At 31.2% G+C, this 17,867-nt stretch overlaps 2 protein-coding genes across 2 annotated transcripts in view; both read left to right on the forward strand.

The window, feature by feature from the left end:
- LOC109349262 (outer envelope protein 64, mitochondrial) overlaps window positions 1-3,105 on the forward strand; it is an 89,429-nt gene extending 86,324 nt beyond the window's left edge. Inside the window, exons 8-13 of the mRNA XM_019589997.1 lie at window positions 106-240; window positions 463-660; window positions 1,613-1,740; window positions 1,822-1,873; window positions 2,254-2,323; window positions 2,828-3,105. Coding sequence (XP_019445542.1) covers window positions 106-240; window positions 463-660; window positions 1,613-1,740; window positions 1,822-1,873; window positions 2,254-2,323; window positions 2,828-2,910 — 666 coding nt within the window. The 3' untranslated portion in view covers window positions 2,911-3,105. The remainder of the gene's footprint in view (window positions 1-105; window positions 241-462; window positions 661-1,612; window positions 1,741-1,821; window positions 1,874-2,253; window positions 2,324-2,827) is intronic.
- On the forward strand, window positions 5,127-7,223 carry LOC109349263. The gene is made up of 2 exons (XM_019589998.1): window positions 5,127-6,006; window positions 6,727-7,223. The coding sequence occupies exons 1-2, from the start codon at window positions 5,247-5,249 to the stop codon at window positions 7,074-7,076; spliced, it is 1,110 nt and encodes a 369-aa protein (XP_019445543.1). The 5' UTR covers window positions 5,127-5,246; the 3' UTR covers window positions 7,077-7,223.

A 17,867-nucleotide genomic window follows, 5' to 3' on the forward strand; every position in this document is an offset into this window, starting at 1 on the left:
TATATATATATATATATCTCTGGTTCTCATAATAAAACGGGTGAAATAATTTTGCCAAGTTTACTGTGTGTATCATATTATCTCTTGGTTTTGATTGTCCCACAGGATGGTGGAATACTAGCAATTCCCACTGTCGCAGACAGTCCATTAAAGCTTAACACAAAAAAAGGGTTGTCTTCTGAGTTCTACGATAGAACTTTTGCATTATCGAGCATTGCTAGTATGTCTGGATGTTGTCAGGTAATTTGATAACTTCATGTTGTTGACTCTTGAGGTTATAATGTTCCTTTTTCAATATCTATGTATTGTTACAATTCCATTAGGATATATGCTCAGGTTCTTGACTCTTGAGGTTCTTGTCTTCTGAATTATAATGTTCCCTTTTCAATATCTATGTATTGTCAGGTAATTTGATATATGACTTTTGGTTGACTCATACAGTGACTCTTACATTATCTGCAGGTTACAATTCCATTAGGATATCACAATGATTGTTGTGTTTCTGTTTCACTCATCTCATTCCATGGAGCTGATAAATTTCTTCTTGATACGGTTTTGGATATGTATACAACTCTTCAAGAGCAAGTTAGTGTTGCTTCCTCTTTGCCATTGCCAGATACCAACGGCAACATGGAAACTTCTGAACTTTTAAAAGAGAAGGTTAGTTCTCTCTTAGCATTTTCTCACTTAGATACTATTTCTTAGAATATTTTTTTGCAAGATTAGTTATGTAGTAAAATCATGATGTGAGGTTGGATGCTGCTGAAGCCTGAAAGCAGTATTTGAGTTGAGACTGAGTTTCAGGTTTCAGATTTAACTGATTTAGAGTCTATGATGAGATGTGAATATACTTTTTTTGTTTCTATTTGTTAGCAAATTTGGACATTATTGGTCTAGTATCGACTTAATATTTTATTATTGTAAGTAGGGTTGGCAAACGAACAGAGCCTTTCACAACTTTGGAAGGCTTGTTGATAGCTAAACTTGGCTTAAATCAGAAGTTGTTATACTTGATTTGCTATTGAATGGTGGGTTAAATTACTAAGAAAGTTGAAATTGAGTGTGCACTGATACTTGGTATGTGTGGCTGTGGGCTCTTGAACTGGGTCCGTTAATCTATTGAATTTTTCTTATATTTCTGCAAAACCATTATTACTGTTTAACATGAAGTTCAGAAACAATGCTACATTAAGATCCTGTCCGTATGTGCATATAATCTTGCAGTAGGTAATATTAAAAATGATTGAGAAGTTTCTAAGAAGCTTCAATAATTGAAGTTTTCTGCTGCTATTGTATCACGGTCATGGTTCTTCTGTTGAACATTTTATAAACATTGAAAGACATCATTTAAATATTGTGCAGTGGTTCTGTCATTTATATCTGGGAATATGTTGCAATTAATCATCAAACTGTTTTTGAATAATAAATGCATTTATAGCAATTGTTTCTTCAAACTTTTGCCACGAGGGAATGTGGGACCCATAAATTATCTGTATCAGTTAATTGAAGAGAGCTTGAACTAGTGTACTTCATGATTACATTGCACGTTGCAGTATAAATCTAGGTTGGATAATTTGATATAAGCTACTAAAAATGAAATGATATTTTTCAGGGGAATGCAGCCTTTAAGGGAAGGCAATGGAATAAGGCTGTCAATTACTACACCGAGGCTATCAAATTGAATGGGATGAACATGACTTACTATTGTAACCGAGCAGCTGCTTACTTGAAGTTAGGATGGTAAGAGGTTTCTCCTTTTCGTCAATTAACGTTTTTACTATTTTCGTATGTGACTGGTGTTCCCCACATAAAATTATGCAGCTTTCAGCAAGCTGAAGAAGACTGCAGCGAGGCCATATTGCATGATAAGAAGGTGAGAAGATGAGCATTTGATTGTGGTAGTTTTATGAAAACTTGCATGATAAGTCTTATTATAAGTTCTAAAACTCTAACAAGTAGCAACCACCAGTAATAGGAATGGGGTTTGCCTAATATCATACCAAATGTTACATTATGGTTCTGATATTTTAATATGACACCATCTTTCCCGATTAGTATCTGTCTTATGCAATCGTGAAGTTCATAATCAGAGTTGATTTAATTTAATTGCTTGTATTGATATGATTATGTTCAACTCCTAAAGTCCGTATTTTATAGGGATCCTTTAGATTATGTTATTAGCTGAATCTGTCATATACAAGTATCTAAAACAGACATCTGTTATGTTAAGAATAGTGCACCATTTTCATGCAGAATGTGAAGGCGTATCTGAGACGTGGAACTGCTAGAGAATCACTACTACGATACAAGGAGGCTTTTGAAGGTGGGTCTTAAGTCTTAACTTTTTGAAGAATTTTCTTGTATGCATTGTGAATCTAATTTGAAATGCTGTAAGTTTTCTTGAGGACTTAACTCTGCTGAAAACTGGTCACTACTCAATTCTTTATTTTCAAGAGGCAGTTCGAAACAATATTTGAACTTTTTGTATGTAAAGTTTGTTTTTGCAGCTCTTGGAGTTATGGATTATTTATGAATGTAGAGCATGATGACACAAGATAAAATTATAGATAAACGTTTAACTGCAGAAAATGTAGACACTGGAATATCGTATGTAAAATGTAGTTGATTTTTACTTATTTTGATCCTTTTAAATCTTGCTTTCATTTATGAGGCAGTGAAAAATATCTTTGGCTAAGTTAATAGAAAACGTGAAAAAATGTTGTAGAGGTAGAGCTTACAGAGTATTAAAGACTTGAACATTTTTGTTGTTTCCATATATATCCTTAATGTGGTTCCTTTTTCTTTGCCATTTGTTAATGTTTTGCAGATTTCAAGCATGCTCTTGTTCTTGAACCACAGAACAAGGATGCTAGTGTTGCTGAGAAAAGACTCAGAAAATTGATGAGTTGAGAGATATATCATTGTGGCTCCTTTCATGCAGTGACTACTACCTTAGGATAGTAAGAAAGGTAAATTCAATGAAAGATAAGATGTGCATTTTTTGTCATTTTGTGCATATCTTGTAACAGTTGGATAATCTCAACAAAATAATTATATTTGTATTTTCTTTTCCTATTTACCTAATTTTTGACAAGTATTCCTTCATCACATACTCTTGTATGCTAAAAATATGTATCTGCTGGAGAGTGTGTGGATATCAGGAGCAAATCATCTTGTATCCCATAAATTATGTCACTCCATGTGTCCTAAGTTACGATTGGTCCGGAAATTACTTAATAATTAAATTTTAACTTAAATACAACTTTTAAACCAATCACAAACAATGGTTAATATCATTGTACTCTTCCTCATAAATTAATGTTTCATTCTTATTAATTTTACTATTTCTTAAAGAATAGCATTTAGTGTTCTTAACCTTTCCTCTTAGATTTCGATTTTCTTTCAACTCATTATGTTATTTTTGCACATTTAGATTTAATTGAAAAATTTGTTGTAGTTAATGTAACCCATGAGATATTTATTATTTCTTTTTAGAAGTTCTATTTTATTCTACGAAAAAGTGTGTAATTAACGTATTCATTTCTTTAAACTTGTAACACATTTTTTAATAAAGAGACTTTTTTAACAAATGTAATCAACAAGATGCTTATGCGATTTCTTTCTCTACAGTGGCATGTGGCACAGTGGCATCACTCTTAAATAGTAAGTCGCTAAATAAAGTTTCCTGTATTTTCTTAAAATTAGATATAAGTTACTTTTAAACATGTTTTTTTGTAAAAACTAATTTGATTAAAAGAATAGAACAGACAATTAATAAATCATTTAAGACTGCAATTAGTTTAACGAGATAACTCATGAAAAGCTTAATTTATAGATAACTGCCAAAAATCAATCTTAGGACATTAAGTATGGTAGGATCTATTGTCACATGTTTTAATGTTAATCTTTTTTTTAATTTGGTTGCCCAGCTTCTTCTCAATTGGGCTAAGATCAATAATTGAAATATAATAAGATAGTTTATATATCAATTGACTATGGAAGAAAAGGTAACTTAATTTGGAGAAAGTAAAGGGATTTAAATTCTAATCACATATTTTTACTCACAATTTTTATGATACTTGCATCTTGAGATATCAGAATTTTTCCTGAGCAATTAAAATATATCAGAATTTTTTTAATTTTTTTTATAGGCTATTGTATATGAGATGAAACTGCTCACAGTGAGAATCAAATATAAATGTAATTCTTAAACAAAGTACCTGCCCTAGTTGATAATAGAATCTTGTGGATTTGTGAGGGTGTTCATTTCTCAATCACGTCTACAAATGTTACAATAAAATTTATAATTCCAGATTTGTAAATCCATATAAAAACTATTTTTAGCTACCAATAGAGATGCAATGTTGACTCCATGTCTCATTTTACGTTAATCTTGCTTAAAATATATGTTTAACAATTTATTGTTTAATGATGGTTGATTTGTTTAATACATTTGTTTTTCACATGCTATATATGGCTACATATTTTAGTTCACATAAAACAAACAAGGCACGTTCTAGTATACATCATTGGTCTACTATACCCACCTAATTAACCACGAAAGATGCTTAAACCCTATATTAAATTACTAGAAAATAATGTAATCACTCACATCGTATGATATTTATATATTTTTATTAAATCATTTACTATTTGTTTTTAATTAGGATTGACTCTTCAAAAACGTAATATAAAATAATTGTGAATAATATGTTGACTATATATAAATTTATACTAACGATATATAGGTATTACATTCTTAAATTATTCTTACAAAATGCATACAGTGACGAGTGCTAACTAGGCATCATGGGAAGCATAGCCACACATATTAAATAGTTCATATGTGAAGATTATAAATATGTTTACATACAACTGGGATCTCAATAAACTACTTTTTGTTTGGTTTAATATTTATATATTATCAGTGTAAAAATTTATACACAATCTATATATTATCTATTATTTATTTTTATTTTTAAAAAAATCAACTATAATTAAATACAAATAATATATAATAAAATAGTAATGTATAGGATTCTTATGTATATAATTGTTTCTTCCTCTTTTTCCATATAAATTAATTTCATTCCTTCTACTATAAAACCCAGACCACGTCCACATATTATTAACGGTGCAAAAGTTAAGGTTATCATTTCACAACCACCACTAAAACATAGTCATAACATCATCAAAATCAATCTACAGTTTCAATTTGTGTCACTTGAATTTGACAGTTATTTAAAATGGGCATGAAGGAGAGTCCTACAGCTACTGCGACCACACTTCCACCGTTGATCCTCCGAAACATCATAACTCCGTTTATCATCTACGCTCTTAATTGCTTCCTCTTTTTCGTTGATAAATACCAACTCCTCGAAACGTTTCGAGGCGCGTTTCTTTTCTTCCTACGTTTCGTTCCCCCCTCTTTTCTCCACTGCGTTTTGGCACCACCCGCAATAAAGCGCGACAAATACGACAACACCGCACAACGAAACGACACGGGGATCGGTCGAGCACTTTCGCAGCTTCTTTCAATCGTAAACGACATCCCCGTTAGTTCGAGGAAGTACGAGGTAGTTAGGTGTTTAGCGGAGAGGGTGATAGAGGAGAATCATAACGAAGGGGTTCACGCGCTGCGTCGCGTGAACCGAGAGGTTTTGTCATCGGCTTTTGGGAGGACGCTGAACCGGCTTGAAGTGTTGGTGGGGAGTAGTAATAATAGACCGGGTGAGAGTGGTGAACCGGAGGAGGGGTGGGTGAACCGGGTTTTTAGGGTTTTTCGGGGTGTTGTTGGTGGATCAAGGTGGATGGTGAGAGGAGGAGGGGAAGGGAGTGGGGTTACGGCGGAGAAGCTAGCGGCTGAGTTGGAGTGGCTGGCTCAGAGGATGGCGGCTTGTGGTTGCGTAGAAGAAGCTGTTGGGAAATGGGCACCGGCTTCTAATTTGGGCTGGCTCGCTCTCTCGGCTGAGCCGCGCTTGCAAGCTTCCCTTCTCAAACTTGCAGGTATCCATATCAAAATACTTGTTTTCTTTAAGAAATTTGGAAGAAAAGAACCCCGTTATCAATAATTCAATATTGTTCTAAGTTATAGTTGTAGTGCGGATATTGTTATTTTAATTATCGTCATTATGGAGTAAATTGTTTTCCAATTAAAAATGTATTTTTGAAATTCACATATCTTATATGAGATTCAAATGTAGTTGTGCTGCACCCAAATGGAGCCACACTACCGTAACCAAAATACTATGACCCTTTTGTGATGTAGTTTACAACTTAAATCACGAATTTGAAAGAAAAAAATATTTCCTAATTAGGAGACATAACTAACTTGTTTAGTGATTCTTTTTTCTTTTATAAAATTTCCTTTATCTCAAACTGAAACTTATGACTATGTAAAACTATATCATTGAGTATAATATACTCTTATATTTCCAGGAGGATTTTGGGTCTTCATGTCAAGATGTTTAAAATATTCTACTTCAGTACATTTTATTATGAAAAATGTGTCGGTAAATAACGAACTGTGTAAAATTTATGCATTTTAAAACGGATCAAGATACTATATTATCCTTTCAATTTGGACTGTAAAGTTCTTGTTTGTGGTTGCTATTGCAACCTTGCAATATCCTGGATGAAAAATAAGGGGTGGCTTTGGCTTTAAAATTGTCTATATCTCTTTGACACTTTTTCTTCTTACCTATTTTGACTTTCATTTCGTTGCAGCTTTCTTGTTGAAGGAAGCCAGAGACATGAGCATAGATGAAACTGAGGGAAGCAAAATAGAGCCACAGAGGCAGCAAGTGAAGTTAAAGATGCTACAGTCATGGCTGCCATTATTGTGCAGAGGCAGCAATGGCACTGATGCACCAGTTTTAAGCATCAGTGAGAGGAGTGGTTTAGAGAAGGTGTTAGAGGAAACTATAGAGGAGTTGGAAAAAGAGGAGGAACAGGAGCAGATTCTTTCCCTTTGGCTCCACCATTTTACACACTCACCCTCCTCTGACTGGCCAAATCTCCATGCATGCTATGCTCGCTGGTGCAGTGCATCTCGCAACCAATTGCTTCTTCAATGAAATTTGTTACCATATAACAAATTTAAATAACAGAGAATTTGGTTGAGGTGTAATATATTGTGCATAATTATTTATTACCATCTTAATAATTCACCAATTAAATTGGCAAAAGTTCTTAGTTTATTACGAAAGTAATATAAGATGGTACAAGACTTTGGTACTTTAGTTTAATATTGTATTGTGTTAGTAATTAGTTTAAATTTATTTACCTTTTTCTATTTTTATGATTAATATATATGTAAAATAGATTATTAGTTAGTGTAAATCAATTATTAGAATCTTGTTTCAAATCAAGTTTGGAGTTATAAATATGTATAAGGATTTGTTGTCCCTAACCATGTCATTAAGTCTGTCCCAAACCAATCAATATATATCACATTAGTTAAAAAAATTAAACATTCATGATTTTATCTATTTTTGCTTCATTATAATTAGTTTTGGACAAGTTTTGGGACATGCTCGGGAACATGAGATCCCATCCTATAAATATTCACTCACCTGAGATATTGAAAATATTCTAGAAGTTGGTTAGATAGCTAATAAGTTAGATAGTTAGTTCATTAACTTTATATCATTAGTTACTTGGATTATGAGTGGCAAATAGATAGATATGGATGGATTTGGATCCTAAATGGATTGGTGGAAAATCATCCATCAATCGATATAAATTCTTTTAAATTGTATTTTAAATTACCTAATTTACTCATATCTAAACTTATTGAATGAATTTCAATTTATTTAGACTTCATTTTCATGAATTTGGATGGATGAATATTTAATCCATTTGAATTTTTTTTGTTGAAACTAAAGTTAATTTTGAAGAAAATGTTTCTTTTAAAAAACACTATTTTTAATAAAACATTTTTTAAAATCACTTTTAAAAATCATTTTTTTGAAAAAGTGTTTTAACATTTTTCTAAATTGTTTTTTTGAACTTTAAAAAAAATATTTTTTCCAATATTGTACCTATATATGACGTTTAAGGTTCTATGCATAAAGTTTATGTATATTTATATATGTTACCTACTTAAGAACAAACTTTTAATATTAACTACATTCACATGTCAGATAATGGATATCAATTTATTAAAAAAATCAAAGTGAGAAGTACTACAAGAAAATGAGAGTTGAGATAGTAAATAAAACTAAAAAACAAAGAATACAATCTTGTAATGTTTTTTGGATGAATTGGATATTCATCCAAATAGATATATCCGTGGATATCTATTGAATTTAATTAACTCAAATAGATGGATTTAATTTCCTTAGATTTAGATGTATTGTAAATTATGGATAATTTTTCTACTTCTAGCATGGATCACAAGCTTCTTTTTCCTTTGCATAAGTTATCATTTACTTTCTTTTTAATAAATGGGAATGAAGTAAATTTCAAAATTAGTAACATATTTTTCATTTAATTTGGATTTGTTTATCAAGTAGGCTTAAAAACCCAAGAAAACCTACTCCAAAATAAATCTAGAAGAAACTGCGCCCCTATTGTCCTTATCTAACAAGGGAGGAAGGGGGTGGTCTATAAAATTGCACTAGAAAAAAGTTTCATGAACAAGAGAAGCAAGATTGTCAGCATAGTGCCTCTATAAAACAGTTTTACACTTCTCTCCAAATAAATAAAAAAACAAAGAAAACTTAAGAGATAATAATATTTATATCCTTTAATTTATACTAATATTAACTTTTTTGCTTATGCAAAAACATAATTTCCTTCTCCGCTATTAAAAAGTTACTCCAGAAGAATCATGGATGTAAACGATCCAATTGGAATTTAAGTGAACATGGATTCGAAAGGGCTGCTATATAGGAGAGGGTGAGTGGAAGATTTCACATGTAAAGTTAATTATATCTAAAGTGGGAAAATAAATTTGTTTAAATGGTAGGAGACAGTCATGAATGAGAAAGAAAATAGGAATAAGAAAGAAGGAGAAAAATAAAAAATGAGAATCAAAGTTTTTGTATAATCTTTCTCATCGATTGAATTAAAAAATAATAGAATGATTTATATATTGAAACCCACAAAAACTAATAACCAATTATCTAACAACTAACTATGGCAACAATGCTTTAAGATAAGTTTTTAAGTATTGTGAAGATAATGAAGAAGTTGCCAAAGTCAAAACCAACACTGTCTAAGCTATTTGCAATAGTTTCAGTTTACTTGGTGTAGAAGTTATTGGCTTTTAGTTGTGAACTTTAGTCAAGTACATATTTTGAATGCATTGTCAATGTATTTATGAATTGTGTGATCCGTTTTAGATCATATGGAATTAGTTAGGTAGTAAGGAACTTATCCCAACCAACTTCCTATGTATAGTAGCCCATGTTGAAAATTAGTTGGTTGCTAATCAAAATTTACTCATTTTAGACCAAACATAATTCTCCCAGCTTTCTCTTTCGTTTTCTCCATTTCCTTCTTACTTCTTTCTTCATTGACAAAGCTTGCTAAGAAGAGAAGTTGTCCTTTTCACATAAGTATATATACTATTAAAGGACTTAGTGGGTTAGGATCTCTATGCACTAGATCAAATTAAGGGTGAACACACCCTATCATGTTCATTGCAATTACTAAGAGCATGGAACAGATGAAAACTTTGGGGTGCTGTAAATGTAATTGCATAACATTGGCACCAGCACCAAGGAAGCAAAGCATGCTTTAGGATACACACACCTATGTAGTGGGCTTATTAGATGCAAATGGGCTTATATATGTAAAGTTATTACTTGATTATTGTTTGGCTGTTTTCTTTTTTCCCAGTGAATTAGAGTGAAAATGAAACAATATAGAGTATGGAAACCCATAATGGAGATCTCTTGTCTCAAACTAATTAAATTCTGTCAATCAATTAAATAGAAAAATCATAAAATTAAAATTGTATTATTTGTTGTAAATGTATTGGACAAAGACAGGAAAAGACAGAATTTTTTGCGACAAAAAATCTTTATTTGTAAACCTCATACATGTCATTTGTGAGGTGACAGAGACACTATGTGCTATATTGAAATAAGTCAAATAACATGGGCGCCACTCTCTTCATGCGGAATGCTGAGTTTGCCACTGTATCCTGCTTGTATTGTTGGGTTTTCAGGTAAATCCAATCACTACAATTATCATTTTTTTAGCAAATCAAAAACACCCTGGGTTTACTTGTTTTACATACAATATTCCTTCAGTTGTTTTTGTTGGAAGAAGTTCTTAGTGGATTGTCTTTAAAGTAAGCAAATAAAAACATATTTAGCATTGCATCATTTTGTCAATTGTCATTTTTATGAATTTTATCAAACCAAAGATTAACATGTCATGGCATACTCGTTTTCGAAGAAAACTCACTTTAAGGTAGGAATCTTGTCCATTTTTGTTACAAGCATGAGAACAAATACCTAGTTACCTGCAATCAATCATACTTAAAGAAAACAAGATTAAGCATTATTTAAGGTAAGCTATATTCAAAGTAGCTTCTTGGGCAATTTGTTCAAAAAAAAATTGGAACACTCTCCATCCATTTAAACAGAAGTTCTTTGAATTGAGGAGAAAGCTGGGCTCAAAATTCTCATTACAAATTTAGCCCAATGCTCTAATCCATTTTCTGAACTATTTCAGTCCAAGCCAGTGATATTGTAAGAATTCAATTACCAATTAAAAAATAACAACATTCCACTAGATTGATACAACATAATTAAGATTCATAATGTGTAATGGTAAGGAATTTGATAGTTTGCCTAGCTCAACTTCTACTTGCGTGTTTGGTTTCGGGTTACATTTGGGCTAGACGCACTTTTCATGTGAAATTGTTGTGTTGTGAGTAGCTTATGCGTTTGCAACGCACGTTCAGCAAATCGCAACACAATTTCTATCATGCACTAGCTTGTTCATTTAAGATGAATGTTATAGTCAAGGTTCTAAGCACTGCTTGCTTGATGATCAAGAATCTTATCAATAGGCCCATATGGCAAATCTTGTCAAGTATGAAATGAGTACACCAAAAAAAATAGAGAAAAAGATATATACGATGAGAGTAAATAAGTTTTATACATTATTATTATATTATTTATCATTCATATTTAATTATATTGATTCTTTAAGGAGAGTAATTCAAATAAATAGTGGATAATATAGTGAATGTATATAAATCTGTAAACTACTAGTAAATAAATATTATATTCATTATACTCATAATATATATAGGAGTATAATATTTATGAGTAAACATTTATAATATTATATTTAAGAATTAGTGATAAAATTGAAAATCAATAGTAAATGTTGCGGTAAGAGTGTAATAATTCTTACGGTGTATGTATATATATGTGTGTGAAATGATAAATCAAGTTCACCGACCGCATTAATTAGCAAGCAGCCGAAAGAAGGAAAATGATAAGAGAACAAGTCCCTTCCCACTTCGGATTAAGAGAGCAAGAAAGAAAACATCCAAAGGATATTAAGATAATGTCCGAAATATAGTAATCAACTCGATTCCCCACCCTTAATATACTAATATGTGTCGCATTATTAGGTGAGCCAACTAATGGCTTGGTGTAGTCACGCCCGTAAGTAATAAAATAAGATTACTTAGTTAATTAAATTTTACATATTTAGACCAAGGTATTTGAACATGAGAAAAAAGATGTACAAATAGTCTTACACTTTTCACATTATTACTGTATTATCTATTGTTCATTTTTGTAATTGTTTTTAACTATTGAGAGTGGATGGTTGGGAATCGAGGACAGATGGTCGGAAGCTGAGGATAGACATTTAAGAAAGTGTAGGAGAGTATGAGACTTGTTCGGATGATCATCTGGACCCGTTGAAGAACTTAGAAAATGCTGATTTGACATCTCGTCATTGACCAGCACCTAACACCTAACGAGTACAAGGGACATACTCTGGTCATTCTTATTTGACCTGCTGCCTTTGTCTATTTGTCGAGGGCAGGTAGAATGTTCAGGCGGCGTGACAAGTGGTTTGTGGTCTAATACTGATGATGAGTCATCGGCCATTATATGGTAAGTCAAATGTGTATTAAATAGCATGTCTGAAGTGCATTAAATAACATATCAGAGGCCTTAATGTCGCCTCAAGGGAATTTAATGCCTCTACCACGGGGGACCCATATAAGCTAAACGATAGGGACATGCGGAGTACTACGTGGGATATTTGGGGATAGCTCGAGGATGTTGGACCAGTGAATATTCTTTTAAGGTTGACAGCCCAGATATTTCAAGGTTGGCAATCCGGATATGACCGGGCTGGAACAGTTGCCCCCAGTCTATGAAGTCGGCCAAGGGTGATCGGGTTAGCAAACTCTTTGGAGTTGACAGCTCGGGTATGACCGGGTTAGAACAGTAATTATTATAGATTTTTAAACAAAAGTAATGCAAATAAATAAAATATAGATGATGTACTACTATATATAATTTATACAGTCAGTATATATATTTGAATATATAGTATACGCCATAATATCTTTACGTTTCAAGTCTAAAGTAGAGGTCACGGAGGTTTAAGGACAAAGATGAGAAATGAAGAAGGCAGTGGAAAGGAAAAAAAATATCAAATTGAGAACAATATATTATTTTGTTATTCCATGTAAATTTGTTTCAGCCAACCTTGCAGTAGCTCTAGCTAAAGAAGGTTTTAATTTTGAGCTCTTGATTAAGGTGGTCTCTGAAACAGCCCGAATTTCTCCTTAAAATTAGCATTGAGGTTACAAATCAGCTTTAAAACTGAAGAAAATCACAATTTTAGGCTAATAGGTAAAACTTATGTTTAGGAAACAAAGTGAACAACAAAGGCATTTTGTAGAACCAAAATAAGATAAAAAATTAACACGGATCAAGCATTTCTAATGTAAACTCCTGTCTAAAAACAGGAATTTAATAAATACACAAGTTGTTATATATGAATTAAATTTAGCTTTCTGTGTATAGCCGCTGATATAATGCATTCAACTGAGATATCAAATTCAAGCATGCGTTTTATTTTATTCTGGTACTATGTCTTCTTCATAGTCCACACTCTTCTAAAGAAAAAGTCTCCTTCTCAAAATAAAAACAAAGTGTGGCCTCTAAAGACTTTGATCTTAATCCATGCTAGATGAAGCCGAATGGGTCCTAATAAATATTTGATTTCAGGCTGAACATATCCTAATCTTCTATTGTTCAAATTTTATTTTAAGGATTTAATTGTATATATTGAGAGTGTTTAAGTATTTTTTACATTGACAGTAAATTATTCATCATTTTAATTATTATTAACTCTCAAACAAAAATATTACTAATGGATAGTATATTAATAATGTAAAAACTTTACACTGATAATATATACATTTTAAACTTTACCAATAGAATATTAATGATGCAAGAGTGCAAGCTGTTTCTTGGAAACAACCCATTACTTAGCTCGAGACATTTTTAAAACCACAAACTTGGGGATATTTTTTGTTTTGAAAGACCACTTGATCTAGAGTAAACTAATCCAAAATTAATTGAACCGTATAATTAATTAGTCATAATGTCCACTTTTGACATAGCAAATAAAATTTTGAGTAGGCATCAAAAGAAACTGGATATGGTCTCTGATGTGGATTGGAGGGTGGTGGGATGACAAAATTAGATGCTTCATTATCAAGACATAAGCTGGTCAAAAAAATTTGTTTAATCTGACAATTAATGATACAGAGTGGACAAGAGCAAGCAAGTGGATAATTAAGTGATAAGTGTGATTGGTTGTTTGAGGCTTTGAGCTGTCATTTCAATACTTGGTGTTGATGAGTAACATTTTATTTCAATTATTAAGTTAGAGTATCACAGTGATGAAAAAAAACTAAGTTCATAATTAAATAAAAACATTTTTATTTCAATTTTATCACTTATTCTTAGGTTTATTTCGTAACAGTGTGAACAAAATAGACACTTTTTTATAATTGATATAGCATTAAAAATGAAAAAATGTTAGAAGAGAGAGAAAAAATTAATATTAAATAAAATAAAGTAAAAGTGAGAAGAAGAAAACAAATATAAAGTAGGTTTATGGGATTCATTTAAGAAGGAAAACATAGTTGCACCATTCGAGATGATCTTAACTTAAGTTGTTTAAGTTGTTAAAATATAAAATAATCAGTGAAACTCGTTTAAAAATGAAAAATGAGTTGCACCATTATGAAAGATCTAAGGTATCTAAGTTTCACTATTTAATCATCCCAACTTTAAGATAAGACATGCACTCTATCCCATATTTGTAATTTTTTTTATGAACAAATTGATATAAAGATTTATATATATATATATATATATATATATTAGCAGATAGCTTAATTCCATCTCGATTACTAATCTATTTAAAAAGTGTACGCACATATAAGTATCAAGTTAGATTTAACCTACCTTACATTGTACGGGATAACATGAAACTTAATAGGGGTGTGGAAAATAATCCTTTATAAGAGTAATCCCATGCAGGGAAATAATAGAGCCATAAATTTATGAAAACATTTTATAAGACAGTTTTATGAGGATTGGGGAAACTGATGCTACGGCTTTTACTTGATGTGTCACAGTTTTAAGAATAAAAATATTTTTTATGGGGACTTTTTAAAACTTTGAACAAATAATCTATTTATAAATTTTAAATTTTGATGAGTTCACATTATCTCTATTATCATATTTTAACTTAATAAAACTACGATATGATTGTACTAAACACATTATGGTTTATAAAAGTAAACATGTTAATAAAATAAGCCAGAAGAATAAAGATATTTAATTAAAGTTATAATTATTTTTAACTGGCTCCTTATCATGGTGGTGGGCCTCCTTAATGGCTATAGCTACTAAATCCTCAAGTATTAGAAGAATATTTATGTAAAAATAATAATTAAAATTTTAGTAACATATTATAAATTTAATTGTAATTAAAATTTAATCTTAAATGATAATATTAAAAAACAAAAATATATTTGTGACTTGTTGAATATATCCCTATACAACTTTTTTAGGGTAAACATTTATTATTTGAGTCTATTCCAAGTGAGTTGTGATTGTTTTGTGAAGCAACAATGAATGGGAAGTTATCACCCTTTTATAATTTTATCATTAGTACATATTTTTCTTATTCTAGTAACTAGTAAGTACTTGCCCTAAAATGTTCATAAATTCAAGTTGCTTGTGTGGTTTGATCCCTTTCATGAACTTATTATGTGTTGTCGGTCGTCAAACATATGCAAGATATGACTTTAGTGCACTCTGTATTTTTAGGCTCTTAATTATTGGTCATTACTGTTTAGACGTATTTATCTGCATCTTCATTCCCTCACAATTGTTATAATATATTGTGGTGTTCATTGCAAAATTGTACAAACCATCAGATAATGAATTCTCCATCAACTCATCACTATCATGTCGGATGTTTAGGACATAAAAGTTGAATAAATTTCGGGGAAATTCATTTACTTTTTCAGGATAAAATTATAGCGTGGAAATGAAGCAATAGTTAAAGACGTACGGTAATTAATAAGACAAATCCTAGTTGGAAGAAGTAATTATGTTCGGAAGATATTAGTTCCTTATTAAAAAATATTATTATTAATACCAAAAAATTAACGTAGCTTGTAACAATTATAAATGACACGAAATAATATGTACTGACTGAGTCACGACTAGATTGCTCTCTTTAAGATATTTTGTGGCACTGCCCAAAATGTGCAAGTACACTATCCACCACGCCGTCCACAGGATAAAACAGTCCAGATCTCTGTTATCGAATTCTTACTGTAAAAATCGATCTCAAATACACCCACACAATATGGCTAACAATATCAATTCTCAAAATACCCACAATACAATATGACTATTGGTGCCAATTTTCTAAATACCCGCAATATGGCTACCCGTGTCAATTTTCTTTCCACGATACTGACTACTAGTGTCAGTTCTCGAAATGCCCACAATTCGGAAATGCATCGTTGAAAAATATGAGAGAGAAATAAAAAGTTGAATGAAAACACATTCAACTTGAGTCGAGTCAAGTTATAATGATGGGAGAACACCTCTATTTATAACATAATATATTTTTTTCATGTTTCTCATCTCACCAATTTGGGACTTGTGACTTGTTTTTTTTTTCAAAACTTTTCTATGTAAGAGACTTAAAAATATTTTAGATTTTACACCCAAAAGTTCTAGTTAATGGTTTTCATTCCAACAATTCCTCCATCCATTTCGTAACTTTTTATACTACGTTTCATATATTTTAACTTTTTTCATATTATTTCCACATCCTTTTGATATTTTAAAAATCCAACAAATATTTATATTTTATTTTCCATGTATAATCTTATTTATTATTCATCTTTTATACTCACGTTTTCCCATTTTTCTTTAATGTAGTTTGCAATGTAAATTTAAATACGGTTGCCTTAGGCAAATTATATAAAAAATATACATTAATTAACGTTTTCTTAAATAATGTGTACAACCTTAAATGTAAAAAGTATAATGAAAGTATGTTTTATGCTTCAATTTTTCTAAAATTATTTTTGTTTTATGATTTTAAGGGTTTGTTAAACTCTTTCTATTGGATCATCATCTAATAATTAAACATATCATTTCTTATTAATTAACTCAAGTTTCTCTCTCTTGTAAAAAAAAGAGAGTATTTTAGATTAATAATAAAAAACTTAATATAAAATACTAATCTTGTTGAATTAGATTGAATAACAAATTTGTTAAGAAGTGGTCCTGTTTCTAAATGATACCTTCCTTTGGATTGCTTTCTAACAACCTTTTCTCCACCATATAGGGAAATGGAAGATTAATTAATTAATGACTAAAAAATTAGGGTTTTGATTATGTTATCTATTGAAATTGAAGATAGAAAAAGGAAGGCAAAAAGATGAACCAGGCCAACTCGAAAATGAAAATACCCCTCAAAATGATGAACATGATAAACGTTTTTTCAATTTTGTTATGACCTTAGTACTACCACAATCCAAACAACTTCGTCCAATTCTCAAAAGTGGCCGAAAATATTGAATTGATCGGATGCAGCTGAATTTGGTAGGTGACCCTCTAAAACCTTATTCGTTTGCACTTATCTTTGCTGAAAATAGATGCCATGCCATGGTCCCTAAATATCAATTGGACATAAGTCAAATGTGAAAGCAGAAAGGTATAGGCAACGAAAAAATGTACTCATCAAAATGCACGAAATTGTAAGACAACTGGAGGTACCCAAACTAAGCTATTTTATAAGATTCACTTTGTTTGTTGTGATGGAGTATTGGTTTTGTCACAAAGCCTAATCGATGTTGGTGGGGTTCATTTTTATTAAATGCTCTCACTCACTTTCAATGATTAGCATGTACAATAATATTATTGCACGTATAGTAGACCCTCTCATTAATGCAAAGATAATATAGGCAGCGAGTCACGATGCTCTAAGAAATTGAGGATTCACACTTCTCATGTTATGCAACAACCAATTACCCGGTGAGGCGGTGATCAAAGCATAAGCGGACACCAACAAGATGTTGATCTAATGATGTAAGGTTTTACTGGATCCCTAAGATTGAGAGTTTGATTCATGTGAGCGACATTTGTTGGCTAATCCTTTCTCTAAGCAAAAAGAGTCAAGTATTATGGGACTAATCCTTTTAAGTACCGTTGTTGTAGTAGAAAACATTGGCGTCTGCCTTATTTTTTGCGAATTTCTCATATAACGATTTACCCCAAATTAACGATTTCAAGGTTTGTTTAAAGATGTTAAAAGAAATATCATTA

The sequence above is a fragment of the Lupinus angustifolius genome, chromosome LG06 (genome assembly GCF_001865875.1).
Source record: "Lupinus angustifolius cultivar Tanjil chromosome LG06, LupAngTanjil_v1.0, whole genome shotgun sequence".
NCBI lineage: Eukaryota > Viridiplantae > Streptophyta > Magnoliopsida > Fabales > Fabaceae > Lupinus > Lupinus angustifolius.